The sequence below is a fragment of the Nannobrachium achirus genome, assembly GCF_963921795.1.
Source record: "Nannobrachium achirus genome assembly, chromosome: 8".
Lineage (NCBI taxonomy): Eukaryota > Metazoa > Chordata > Actinopteri > Myctophiformes > Myctophidae > Nannobrachium > Nannobrachium achirus.
The window spans coordinates 11389125-11403565 of NC_137817.1; the positions used below are offsets into that span (position 1 = coordinate 11389125).

Genomic DNA, 14441 nt, shown 5'->3' on the forward strand with positions numbered 1-14441 from the left:
TATGACATACTCAGAATATGGATACAAGGGATTATGTGATTAATGCGATGCATTCTGCTTGTTTGAGGCTTTGTGTTGCTTTAGTCTTTGTGCAGGTTGTTTCACAATCACTACTCTGTTGCTATTCAAACAATACAATTATTGTACTGAATACCTATGGAAGATGCCGTCACAGGCCCACGGTAATATTGAAACAAAAATGTAATCGTAATATCCCTAGAAAGCACTATCTGTCATATACATCCAACCTTCTGCAGTATACTAGTATTCTTGGCCAGCTCTGAGTACAAACATAACAGCACACTAGAAAAGGGGTACATGGTTACATTTCTATACTAATGCTGCTACAATGTCTGAGGAACCAGGACAAAATAATGTGACCCTGTAGCAATAATTCAAAATATAAAAACTAACTGCAATGCAGGGGGGGCTCTCTCCATTCCGACATGTAGCCACTCCGACAGTGACTTCTTATTGTCGGAGTGGCAACACTTCCATAGAGGTTAGGGTTAGGGTAAGAGATAGGGTTAGTGTCTGTCGGAAAGGAGACATGTCGGAATGGAGAGATGCACCCGCAATGCAGAACCTAATGCAAAGACTTTAGGGCGGCCCTTAAATTTGGAACAGTATTAGGATTGGTCTTCCAAGCAGTTGTCGTAGGTTTGACAATGCTAGAAGATCTTTTCACTGTTCTTTGTGCTGCCCACACCCATTTCTCAGTATGTTGAGTTGCAGGTGGTGGTGTGATTGGAATGGAGTGAATGGAGTGAACCTTATAATGGCACCTGGCGATGGTTTTGTTTCTCGTCTTCCTAGCTCCCACCCAGTGCTGCCATGTTATCGCCAAGACGCCAACCATAGCATTAATGTACTGGTTTATGTAACGTAACGGTTGCGGCCAAAAATCTAGAGGCCTAAGACTAAGAGTGTCAATGAAATATCTTCATTAGTAAATGATAAGTTGAACAAATGTCTAGGGACAACACATCCTGAGATTATTTTTGATTTTGAGTTTTACTTTTTAAACTTTCGACAGAACCTTACAGAAACTCAGAGCTAAGAAGACTTTTTACTTGACCTTTTTGAGAAGCTAATACATTTGTAATACATTTTATTGAAGCCATTTTTAACATACTGTATAACAATGGAGCAGCAAAAACAACATCAAGTTCTTTCTTGTATTGAGAAGCAAAAGCGTTTATACATTTTAATAGTTTAATAGAATCAATGAAGATGCAGTCATCAAAAATGTACAAAAACTTGCGATGTTGGCTCATTGACAATTCTGATGTACCGGTACACAGAGGTACCCCACACACAATATGCATGTTTTATATCAGGATAAGAAAAGTCAGTTGAATAAACGTCATATTGGTACATTCCAAACGTCCTTTTTGGACGGTCTACTCGCCCACTGTCCCTGATTCAACTCTGTCCTCCGTTCAGCATCTGCTTGCACATATCAGTGTTTAGTATGGTCTTGTAAGGTTGGCTTTACAGATAAACCCTAATTCTTAGGCATAGGCTACACAGAGCTGGATATTTCATATAACCCGGTTTTTCAGATATCCACATAGAAAAATATCTAGGTCCACACGACATACCGGTAGATATCTAGGTCTAACAAGCACACACACAGTAAAGTCTTCAGAGATATCCAGGTTCCCTCTCTACGCGGATCCAGTGAATCGGATATTTTTCAATCTCTCCACTTATTTATTCGGTTTCAAAAATATCCAGCTTCGCAGCCGAAATATCCAGCTTTGTGTGGCTGCAAGCCCCAAACGCATAAAAAAATGTCTAGCTTCAGAAATATCCAGCTCTGTGTAACCGGCGCCTAAATCCCAAACGAACAGATTTGCAGGAAACCCATGATGTTGAATCATCAGCAGAAAAAATCTAACATTCTTACTGTGTTAAATCAACGACTAAGGCAGGTTTTGGTTTACAGTTTGGAGAAGGGTACCGTCTTGGGACTCTTCTTCTCCATGGAGGCCTGAGCTGACTTCATTACATCGTGTGTCTGAAGCATACTCATATTCCAAGTGGCCTGGAAATGGAGAACAAGACACACATCAATCACAGGAGATGAGAGTAATGCGAGCAACTTTTGAAGGTCATACTATGGAAAAGAAAATAATATGAATTGTATGTCAATTGATATTGACATGTACATGCCTAAGAACCATACAGCTAGCATGCATTGTTAAAACATGGGTAGATGCCGGGTAATTCGCTTGTGTAGTTTCGTTCAAATTTTCGGGGGATTCTGAAAACTATATATTTTTGGAGACTTCAGAGTACAACAAATCAGAAAATCCATGATTCCATTTGCAAAATCCGTAGCGGAATTTTTGACAGCTGCTGAAAGTTTGTGTCTCATTCACTTACTATACACTATACTTATAAAGGAAAACAATACCTCCAAAAAATCTGCTTTAAGTAGCATTTGAGGGGTAAAACTAGGGATTTTAAATGATTCTGAATCCATTGCAAGCATTTGGATTCAGAATCATAAAAAAAAATAAAGAATAGTTTGACCCCTCACATGCTAATTACCGTAAGCAGATTTTTGCTTACATTTTTTTCCTTTTTATTATAGTGTATAGTAAGTGAATGAGACACAAACTTTCAGCAGCTGTCAAAAATTCCCCTCGGGATTTTGCAAATGGAATCATGGATTTTCTGATTTGTTATACTCTGAAGTTTCCAAAAATATATAGTTTTCATAATCCCCCGAAGATTTGAACAAACCTTTCATGTTTGGACATATTGAACTGGACTAAATATTGAGTTGCAGGTGGTGTTGTAACCTCAGATTACCGTTTCTTTACAATCCTCTAAAAAAAAAAAAAAAAAAAAAAAAAAATCCCAAAAAGGAAAAGAAGTTGGGGAAAAAACATGCTAGATTATGTCATTAAAAGTTCATAAAAGTAATTACAATACATAATGATGTTTAAGTAAATACTATAGCCAAAGAAAGTCATACTGTCAAAAGAAATGCATTATTCTTTCTGTTCTTATTCTAACAGTTTTCTTTCTTTTTTGTATTAAAAAGAAAAGAAAATGAAGAAAGAAAGGTGTAAGAGAAAGTAATACATTACCATGTAGTCCAGTCCCTCTGCTACACTGTGGTCTCTGGAATAAATGAGGTTGACTTTGGTTCCCTGCACAGCTACTGGGCTACGACCGGCAATCTCGCTGGCCATTTCCAAGGCTCCAGCCATCATGGCCTCCTTGTCAGCAAACACACGGCTAGAGAGAATATGAAGTGTTTTGTTCATAGAAGATACGTCCACGATCTGGGGAACAAGTGATGCAATTTACCACTTATAGATGTTTACAGGGTTCCCACACATTTTTACCAATTCATTTCCAAAACTTTTCCAGAATATTTAACCCAATTTCCAGGAGTACAGTATATAACAATAATTCAGCTCAATAACAAGTCGCTTACTCCTATGCGCAATGCCCAAAGACCGGTAGTGTATGCCAGTGGTTCTCAACCTTTTCAGGCTGTGACCCCTGAAATAATCATATTTTAACTGGGGACCCCTGACGAGCACTAAGAGTTGAGGAATTTTGTATAACACGGTTCTATTGTGAAAATAGCAGATCTACATGCTCACAACGCCTCGCCTTGTTGTGAGCATGTAGATCGGCTATTTTCACAATTTCTGCCTCTAATATTTGACAATTTGGCCCATGTTTAATTTGTTATTTCAGAGGTATTAACAAAATCAATAACCAAAGGCAATGCATAGCTATTTTTTCCAGGACCTTCCAGGACCCTTGATAAATTCCAAAACTTTTCCAGTACTGGAAAAATATTTTTCTAATTTCAAAATATTTCCAGGAATTTCATGACCGTGGGAACCCTGTGTTTATATATGGACACACTCCTACCTGACTAAGCCGCTGCTCTTGGCCTCATCCGCATACAACTTTCTTGCAGTCAGAGCAAGCTCATTCACCAGGCTAAATATGGGTTGAAAGAGAAAAGCATTGACATGTTACAATACTGGTAATTGAAGCATGTGAGAGTATGTGTTAATTTATAACTTTTACACATCAATGTGTAACTTCTCTTGTGTCAGCCCCCTTACTTTCTTACTAGATACTCAAATGTAGTGCTTCACAGGAAGTGATGCATGCTATATATATGGTCTAAACCACACAGTTTTACTCTGATTCTGAACATAATCCGGTTGTAAAGAGAAAGAAGAGCTCAAAAGAATTCTACTGGTACTAGCGCATTAGCCATTTGCTTGTCTTGCAGTAGCCAGAAGAAGATTAGCTAGATGTCTAATGTTTGGTGCACAAATACTGAAAAGTGGTTATGGGGCCGTGTCCACAAAGACGTTTTCTCCTAGCGCAAATTGTTTACAATGTGAGGGCCACGTTTTTGAAAACCCCAGCAGCGTGATGAGGCACAGAGCATTTATTCTGCGACCGGGCATTCATGTGTGGTGTTCTTATCTGTTTGGTGATTATTCATTTTTTAACTCTGGCATTTGGAAGCATTTTAGACAAGCGCCTTGGGATTTTTAGCCAGGGAAAAATCATCTCGATGGACAGGCCCCCCAAGAACTGCCCCCTAAAGAAAAGCTAAAACCACTGACTTTCGTTACAGCTGAGCTAATCGGAGGCTTGCCTGAGATTTTTCTGTGGAAAAATCGAGACATGTTGACTTGAGATTCAGACAATCTTTGGCTGGAATTGAATATGTTAAGAGGTCTGGGTCTGACCACAAGGTGTCACCAAACAGCAAATCCTACCGAGTATGACTACCATTTCTCTCTCATACCGATTATCTATAATCATTCTAAGATCATGGCAACTTCATTCTGCCGGTAGCTGAGGTGTTGAGATGTATTATTTATCATTTTCACTGAGACTGCCTAGCTAGCTAGACTCTAGCTAACAGTAACAGACCTGCCAACCCTGGCAAATTTTTTTGAGTACTCAGCGCCCGCGCAGCGCCAGCGGTGCAAATTTTGTGGTTTTCCCGCACAAAACAGTGTATATTTTGGGGGGTTCCACGCGCCTTTTTGGGTGGGACCTTTACAGTTATGTTAACAAAATTTCACACCAGAAATGTAGCACATTGCATGTCTTGACTTACACTAATAGGAGGAGGCAAGATCAACCTTTTAAATAAAAATGCCATTTGGTCTGGAGAAAAAGTAGGCTAGTATTACCAGGCAATACAATAATGTTGCTTTGGCAATATTGTTGACAAATCCTTAATAAAATATATTAACTGCACTTGCTCAGAGTTAGTTAACAATAGACTAGCAAAACAGTCTCACCAGTGACTTAATGAATGAACATACATCAACATAATCATGTTATTCAAATAGCAAAATAGCTTTACATTGTCAGGTAGGCTATTTACCTTTAAATATTTACCTGTGTCTTTGTTAAACATTGTTAATTGAGCAGCCTAAATAAAACCACCTTTCTGTGCATGATTTGCATGAAGTTGAAAGTATTCAACTCATGTAGGTTTCTATTGCATTCATTAAAATAGGCCTACATTGTGTATAGATCAAATACCGTCTAGTCTGTATATTCATTCATAGAGGATACAGGCTACTCATTGTTAACAAACCATTAATGTCTTCATATATTCACAGGTGATAAATAACTTGTTCACCTTTAATGTTTTTGACAATACACATAGTCCCCCTAATTCCTTCATTCATACTCATTTAGAGATAGTGGAACAGGGAGCCCAGTATTTTATTTTCATTCTTTTGGATCTTTACTCTAAAGCCTAATCATGGTCAATGTATGCTACAGTTCATTGTACCTGGTCACAAGTTTTGACATTTCCCGACTTCGCTCACGTGCAACACCGTCGTATGACGAAGTATAACACAGGCTTCATACACAACAAGCTGTCGCGGGGGCGACCGCAGTTTAATAGTATAATATTATTGATTCACTTGATTAAAACCCTAACCGCGTCGTGGAGAGGAGCGACAACAACATAACAACCATTTCATTCTCACCATCGTGGCTGCTGACATGTGAATTCACCTTAGCTGAGTGTTATCTTAATATATTACCTGTTAGTCAGACTACTACTCATTGCACGGCAGCATTGTAGGGGCGACACCGACGACTCGCACAACACGGCCATTCTCCGTTTATCTTCTTTATAAATTAATCGTATTAATATCGCCGTTGTACAAACCGGGCGGCGATAGCTATGAGATGAGTAGCTTCTTATTATAACTCTATGATGAGTAGCGTAAGTGTACATGCTGCACCGCGCTGAAAACCAAAATAAACTGATGGCATCCGGTTCAATTCTTCTTCTGCCGAAAAAAACGAGCATATCTTCTGTTCTAGTGCTCCCCAGCGCCATGCGCCCCATTCACACACCATTCAAGTGGTGCCTGGGAGGAACATCACGGGAGGTTGCAAAAATCTTCGCCTCGTTTGCTGCTGCAGAATGTGCTGTTATACCACGCCGCGCCCATCCCCCGAAGTTGCGTAGCAATGAGGGGAAATATCGTACCTGCGTACAGAGCCTTAAAATGCGTGCTTAGTACGCAAAATGCGTACGGGTTGGCAGGTCTGCAGTAATTAACAGCGGTCTTATTTATTACCTGCGACTGCCGATGACTTTAGGGAGTCTCTGGAGAGTTCCAACATCTGCTGCTAGACCAATATCCACTTCCTACAACATGAGACAAGATGAGATGCATATGAAGAGTGTGGTGTATTATAGAAAACATTTTTATACATGTTTTCCACTCTCATAAATACAGACAATTTAACCCATTAAGACCTGAAAAATGTATTCTTCATCTGTGGTGCACAAACTTTTTAATGTCAAGGACCCTAGAATTATATGTATTTGACCACAGACCCCCATCTCAAAATATTTTGGTCCATGGACCCCGAGAAACAAGATTTGAGTTACAAATGTTCGCTTTGAAGAATATATATGGAAAGAAAAAAAAGAACATGATTTTTCAAAAATAGCAGATCTACACACTTGCAGCATGGCACTTGGTGCCACGCAGTGAGCTTATATATCTGCAATCTGAGTTCCCAGAGGTTCTTTTTTTCGCCACTAGGATATATCTGCAATTTTTTTATAGCCAACGAAAAAATCTAAAGTGACAAGATTATTTTCCAACTTTAATGGGTAAAGGAACCCCCAGGAAATCAATATTGTCAAATATTTTTAAAGATATTTTTTTTCTTCTTTTTTTTCAGGATTTCTGCTGTATTTTTAATAGTGAGATAGAAAAGGCAAGAGAGAGAAAGCAGCTTACAAGCAGCAAAAAAAGCCTCATATTGGAATCAAACCCGGGCCAGCTGAGGGAAATACTATAGCCTTTATGTATGTGGTATAAGCTCTTACCAGGTAATAATATATACATTGAAAAGTAGCCATACCTTGACTTGGAACCATGCGTCTTGGGTACATAAACGAATATCACAGGCTGTAATCAGGTCAACTCCTGGAAGAAGAGACAGCATGACAGACATATCAGCTTACTGAGTCTTCCTCTAGTACAAGTTTTACAGGTTTTAAAAGTATATGTAAAAAGGAGGATAATGGACTTAAAGGCAGATTATCATGTTGCTGTTACTCGTGGTGTCGTCGCGATATATTACCTCCTCCAACACAAGCTCCATGGACTGCTACCACCACAGGTTTTGGGCACTTTTGAAAGAAAAGAGAGAGAGAGAGTCAAAGCACAATTCCAACGTAGAAATGTCCACCATCTCCTACCATAGTAATCGATTTACTATATTATCGTGATGTTAATGCCGGCGATTCAATTAATCGATTTTCAGAATCGATTTTCCCGATTTTATTTATTTATTTTAAAAAAAAGAAAAAAAAAGGGGCGAAATTAACCTGAAGGTGAAATAACCACTTTCAGTCAAGCGCAAGAAGCTAAAGTACAGGTCCTAAAGGAACAGTTTTAGGTCATGAGGATGTCATGTTATGGCTAAAGCTAGCACAGTGCTGTAGGCCTGCAGCACAGCAATTTTCTTTCTTTTTTTTTTTTATGACTGTTGTGTTCTGTGTTTTCTGGCATCTTGACCAGGAACATGTTGTTGTAATGTTGTACCACTGGCACTTTGGCTGAAATAAATGTCAGAAAGATTGACTGACTTTATTTGGCTGCATTGATTTGAAGTATATGATTCAACTTTTAATGTTTTATATTGTTTAGAATTGTTTTAAAATGTTTCAATATAAAAAAGCTGTAATCTTTGGGGAAAAATCGCAATAATCATGATTTGAATCGCAAATCGCAGGAAAGCGCAATAATCGTGATATAATTGAATCGTCACCCTATGAATCGAAATCGAATCGGGAGGTAAGTCACAGGCCCTCTGTGAAGGTTCTTTAGTTTGATCCAGAGGTAAGACTGCAGGTAATTAATGTGTCATTCAATGTCTATGAAAAGGCCACAAAAAACACAGCTCAGCAAGTGGCCGTTCACCTTCTCTATAACAGAGAACGTCTCCTGGTATTTGGCTATGACTTTTCTCATGTTCCAGGAGGTTCTTGCCATGTCATCCCCCTCTGGCTGAAGTACATCACTGGCCATGTCCATCAAGTCAATACCTAGACAGACACACAGTCACACACACACAATAATATAAGGATGGTAACCCCATATTGCATTGATTGGTTTAGTTTAATTCATTTACACATTGGGTAAAATGAGAAAAGACCTCCATCGTATCTACATAACGTTCATATGTCATCTTTTTATGTGATTTCATAAATTAATAACTTATTATTTTAGACTCTGGCAAGTGTCAAAATCTGATCTAAAAGCTCACCATGTGTGGTTGTGATCTTGTAGATCTGCTATCTTTGCAAATGTTGGACGATAATAACCTGCCCAAAATGGGGGTGCCAGGTTGAAGGTGCTTAGGTTTGTCTGCAGGTTTTATAAATGTATATAAAGAGCTTGTGTCTAAATTATAAATACACTGGATCCATTGAAACACAGATTCTTTTATGCTTTTCCTAAAAGGTTCCTAAACAGTTTAACTCATTCTCTGCCATTTCAAAATGGCTGCCAAGTACCTGGCTGCCAAAAAAATATTTTTTTTGTGCACGAAATCATGCACGCCCATGCCTAGATCATGCACCATGTGTGTGCACGCTGTTCACAGCTTTCAAACAAAAAAGTCCGCTTGGAAATCCGTTCATGTTTTCTTCAAATGTAAACAAACATGGCTGCCATGTTTGAAAGATGTGGCTGGTATGAGGGTTAAACATACAATTTTGCGATTGCGATCATGCCTACTACATTTTTTTTCAAAATTGCTGCCAAATCGGGAAACTCGGGCCCTGGCGGCCTCAAACAACGGTAATAACTCGGAAAATAAACAGGTGTTTCATGCGAAACACATGTTTTTTCCGCAAAATATATCTAAAAAATCACTTTAAAAAAAAAAGTTGATAAAAGTTGATCGGCAGGGCAACCACATAAACACATGATCGGCAGAGAATTAGTTAAAAAGGTGATATGCAGGTGAGAGAATACACTAATATTTTAACAACTATACATACCTGCAGTAAAAGACTTCCCTGCTCCAGAGAAAACCACTACTCTGCACTCTGGATCTCCAGCTATTTGGTTGAAGCAGTCCACCATCTCACTGGTAAAGAAACAGCATGTTCACGTTAAACCTCCATTCTGGATTTCATTACAGCGATCAAATAAAGCAATAAGCCACAAGAGGCGAGTGGTTACCGGGGGAGTATACACCGGCTGAGAGGCGTTGGGAAACACGAGGCGTCAGCCGAGTGTTTCCGACCCTCTCAGCCGGTGTATACTCCCCCGGTAACCACAAGCCTCGCGTGGCTTATTGCTTTTCTAAAACGGTCACAATATTGCAACATGAATATCATAGCATTGCATTATTTAAAGAAAAAAGTACACTTCTCCGCCACCAGGAAGAGACATTTCCTTGCGTTTACCAGCAGGAACGGGACTTACGGAAGCCAGTGTGTGTTTACAAAGTCACGTCATTCTTTTTGCCAAAAAAAATAGGGAAACAACACTTGTGTTAGATCAGTCTCATGTTAAGAAGTTAAGAACCATATTCGATCCATACACATGTTTATTTTCATCCAGATTTAGCTGCTATATCACATCAAAAACGCTAGCATAGCAACCTAAGCTAAACAGCCGAGTGGTGCCTGGAGAATAGAGGGCGCTTGTTGCCTTTACAAGCCCCGCCCGGAGCCATTCAGTCACTGTCCTATGCATGCGGGCGGTGCTTAGAAGCACCCGCACGGCAGGATTTGAGAGGAAATCAAACGCTCGCTTCTCTAGTTCAGCCTCACGGCAAAGTGGAAAGAAATAACGCACCTGGCTTTGATATAAACTGATTCAAGGCATGGGTTACAGTCTCAGGTATACCATGGCACCCAGCCAATCAGAATCAAGGAATGGAACTAGCCGTTTTAGAATGAGCCATTTACACTGTATGCACTTCATTGACAGGGGCCAGGGGTCTATACAAGGCCTCTTCCTTTTTTCCTCGACAACAAATGTTTTTGACAGAAAATAGCCGATCTAAATGATCACAACGTTGTGTTGCAACGCGTTGTGAACTTGCACATCTGCAATTTTTGCCGAATGTTCGCCTCAGAATCGGGACACTGTGGCGAAACGCAGAGTGATGACTGATTGTCTTTCATCTTTAAAGCAACACATAGACCTGATAGTCGAGTGGTTGGCACGCACACATGGGCATAATGCTCTGATCAAGTAGATTCCCGGCTGGCCAGATCATTTGCTGAATATCACCCCCTAACTCTCTCTAAAGCATTTCCTGGAACTGTCAATAAAGGTTAATTATAATTGCGACCGTAGGTCACAAGTTTACTATGAAAACCGGCACATCTGGTCCGTGTATCTCTGTCTGTCTATCTGTACGTCACGCCTGACACTGTGGTTCTATGGGTTTGTCTGTGGTTCTATGGGTTTGTCTGTGGTTCTATGGGTTTGCCGCTCTGACATCACGCTCTGGCTTGAACATCCCTATATTTATTTATACCCATATATGGAGATCGCTGATGTCATCATGAGTCACACTTGCAAAAAGGAAAAAAAAAATACGTCCTTGTCCGTTTTATGCCCATATATGGAGATCCCTGTCCTGATGTCATCAATATTAAGCGCATGGAGATGTACAAATTATTTCTCAATGTGAAATTCAATAAAGACATGTTTAAAACAAGAAAAAAAAATATTAAGCGCATGGGAATGCCCATATATGGGTATGTTCTGACATCACATTGTTGACTATCATGCAGGGGTCTCTATATATACGTAACTGGTCTGATATACATAATTCCTTTGGGGCGAGGTCGCATGTCACCCTGAGGCCTCTTACTAGTTGCGATCGTCAGGGAGCAGTTTACTATGAAAACCTCCACCGTCCGTCCGTCCGTCCGTCCGTCCGTCCGTCCGTCACACGTCACACCTTTGCCCTGCTCATATCTCCGCATCAGTATGACATCACACCACATGTGTACACAAACCTTTGTGTACGTTGCTGTGGCAACAGTCTGTTGTTGCTGGTCTGTTAGTGTACGTTAGCAACCACCTTAGCAACCATGGTTTTACCCTAGCAACCAACTGTTTACCCTAGCAACCAACTGTTTACCATAGCAACCATGTTTTTTTACCCTAGCAACCAACTGTTTACCATAGCAACCAGATACGCAGAGCAGGGATCTCCATATATGGGCATAAACAGGTGACATCACACTGATGTCAGATACTCAGAGCAGGGATTTCTCCATAATATATGGGCATAAAAGGGATTCTGTTAGGGATCTCCATATATGGGCATAAAAGGGATTCTGTTAGGGATCTCCATATATGGGCATACAAGGGATTCTGTTAGGGATCTCCATATATGGGCATAAAAGGGATTCTGTTAGGGATCTCCATATATGGGCATAAAAGGGATTCTGTTAGGGATCTCCATATATGGGCATAAAAGGGATTCTGTTAGGGATCTCCATATATGGGCATAAAAGGGATTCTGTTAGGGATCTCCATATATGGGCATAAAAGGGATTCTGTTAGCTGTTAGTGATCTCCATATATGGGCATAAAAGGGATGCTGTTAGGGATCTCCATATATGGGCATAAAAGGGATTCTGTTAGGGATCTCCATATATGGGCATGAAAGGGATTCTGTTAGGGATCTCCATATATGGGCATAAAAGGGATTGTATCCCAGAAGATGCCCTGTTAGGAGATCCACACTAACAGAATCCATATATGGTCCTACCGACAGCTGCTATAAGCCAACCCTGGCGATAAGGTCTGAGTCGAAGAAATGCTTCTTTCCTGGCAAGAATTGCCCCTTTATACTGTAGGGCTCGTTTGTGTATTGTATGACATCACGCCACATCATCGGCTGAGGACTGTGTGATGTCATCATATCTCCATATATGGAGACATAAGTTGCTCATGCCCAAATATGGGCTGGTGAGGTCAGACTTAGTATGATGCGTAGGTTATCTCCATATATGGAGATTCAACTTCAATGAGTAACCATGGCAAACTGTCAACTGCCCGTATTCTTGATAATTGGTAAAACAAACTTTTGGCCTATTTGTGGAGATAAGCGACCAACGGTCGCTTATCTCCCGATTAGGGAGTCTTACTGGTATATACTGTATATATACAGTAACCTGCTTTTCACGCATACGTACAGTACCGGTATGTAATTACAGTAGACTGAATGACAGTCTAGTCTAGACTTCATACCTCCAGAAAGCCCTGTTCATAGCGTTGCGTTTCTCTGGCCGGTGCAGCTCAACATGAGTGACTGACTCAGCTGGATGATTGATGGCCAGGGTGGTGAAGGGAGGGGTCGGCCCCCCCGGGGAGGACATGCTTCTGGCTGCACTACACAGTGGGAGCCACAGACACCTGTCTGAGACAGAATGAGATGGGAGATTAGAGCTGAGGCCTCCTAACCTACTCACAGACAAAAGCCTGGTGACAGAAACTTTCCCTTTCACTCTCCAATGTAACACTCACATCATGAGGCTTTCTGCAGCAGCTTCAAAACAAATAAACAGTGCTTTTGTCATCTTTCTACAGCTTTTTAAATGGGTCAAATGTGACTGGAACACAATAAGAGCTAGTCTTTAACACTGTATGTGTATACAGTACACTTTTTCCAAATACAAAAAAGTATACAGGGTTCTTCTGAAAGGGGTTAAATAGGAGCCATACTGTGTTTTAACAGAATACAGCTGTGGAACCTAGGAACATTTTCTTTAGATTTAGAAGCTAACAGCTAGCTCACTTAATGTTATTAAAGGAGGACTTAACCACTTTTCAACCTATCTTCATATAATAGGTCCTCACTAATGTTCATGATAAAATATCACAACTTTTTTCTACTCAGTTTGGGTCTCATAGGAGAGCTGTGGGTGGGTCAAATCCTTCCACCGGTGACATCATCAATGGGAAATGCAAGCTAATAGAAACTGCAGGCTTTCTATTCCTGAAAAGTTGCAATGTTAAAGTGGAAGCCATTGTTCCCGTGATAATAAAAATCTAAATATATATATATTTTTTTTTTCAAAAATATTGTTTAAAAAAATCTGTCAAACGATGATGTCACCGGTGGAAGGATTTGACAGCTCTCCTATGAGTTTTTTTTTTTTTGCTATTTTATTATGAACATTAGTGAGGACCTATTATATGAAGACAGGTTGAAAAGTGGTGAAGTCCTCCTTTAAGTGAAAAGTCATGTTTACAACTACAAGTACAACCCACAAACCTACGAAACCAACACCTCAGAAATAGCAACTAGCTGTTAGCTTGTAAATCTAAATAGTATGTTTCTATGGGGCAGTCCCCAAGAGAATGCTGTCACTTACTTTACATTAAACGATACATCGTATTATAGTAAACTCTACTACCCATGTTAGTGATTCATATGAGACTTTCATTAACATGCAAATCACGGCACACACACACACTTACTTTTCATGAGAGCTGACCTGACAGTGAATGACAACATTGCCCTTTCAATCCAGTCCAGAGTCCGACTGTCTGAAATGAAACGTTGAGGTCACTGCAGTGCAGAATGCAGATTCCTTCTCAAGTTCTGTCAGAAACTGTGAGCTGAAAAAGTCACTTCAAACCGTCCAGCTTTCTTGCTATCTACCCTGTCAACTTTAACCTACATTCAGCTAACAGTAGCTAGTAGCTACTGTAGTAGAAACCTTGCCAAACAGCTATATCTGGTGGTAGTAGCTGGGCTCTTCGTAGCTAGAATCAATCTATCATACAAAGACTCAATGCAATAATTCAAATGTTGTAATTATAACAATCTGAACATCAATGTTGCTCGTCTATCTATCGCATGTTTAACAACAATTACCTAAGGTGTACGGT

General features: G+C 40.0%; 1 protein-coding gene across 1 annotated transcript; it reads right to left on the reverse strand.

The window, feature by feature from the left end:
* Nucleotides 1-1179: 1179 nt before the first annotated feature.
* Nucleotides 1180-14390, reverse strand: LOC308290479 (delta(3,5)-Delta(2,4)-dienoyl-CoA isomerase, mitochondrial-like). Its single transcript, XM_080732334.1, has 10 exons — nt 14028-14390; nt 12795-12963; nt 9569-9657; nt 8484-8608; nt 7642-7690; nt 7420-7484; nt 6621-6691; nt 3907-3978; nt 3105-3255; nt 1180-2050 (listed from the first exon to the last, which is right to left on the reverse strand). Exons 1-10 carry the CDS (start codon nt 14062-14064, stop codon nt 1946-1948), a joined length of 933 nt encoding a protein of 310 aa, XP_080588460.1. The 5' UTR covers nt 14065-14390; the 3' UTR covers nt 1180-1945.
* Nucleotides 14391-14441: the final 51 nt, after the last annotated feature.

What these genes read in the sequence shown, in the direction of transcription:
- LOC308290479 (XM_080732334.1), bottom strand. Translation starts at nt 14,064, where the DNA reads ATGTTGTCATTCACTGTCAGGTCAGCTCTCATGAAAA. An exon ending in CGTTCTCTGTTATAGAGAAG is followed by an intron (nt 7,691 to 8,483) that starts GTGAACGGCCAC and finishes TTCTTTCAAAAG; the next exon opens with TGCCCAAAACCTGTGGTGGT. An exon ending in AAGAGCAGCGGCTTAGTCAG is followed by an intron (nt 3,256 to 3,906) that starts GTAGGAGTGTGT and finishes TATTCTCTCTAG; the next exon opens with CCGTGTGTTTGCTGACAAGG.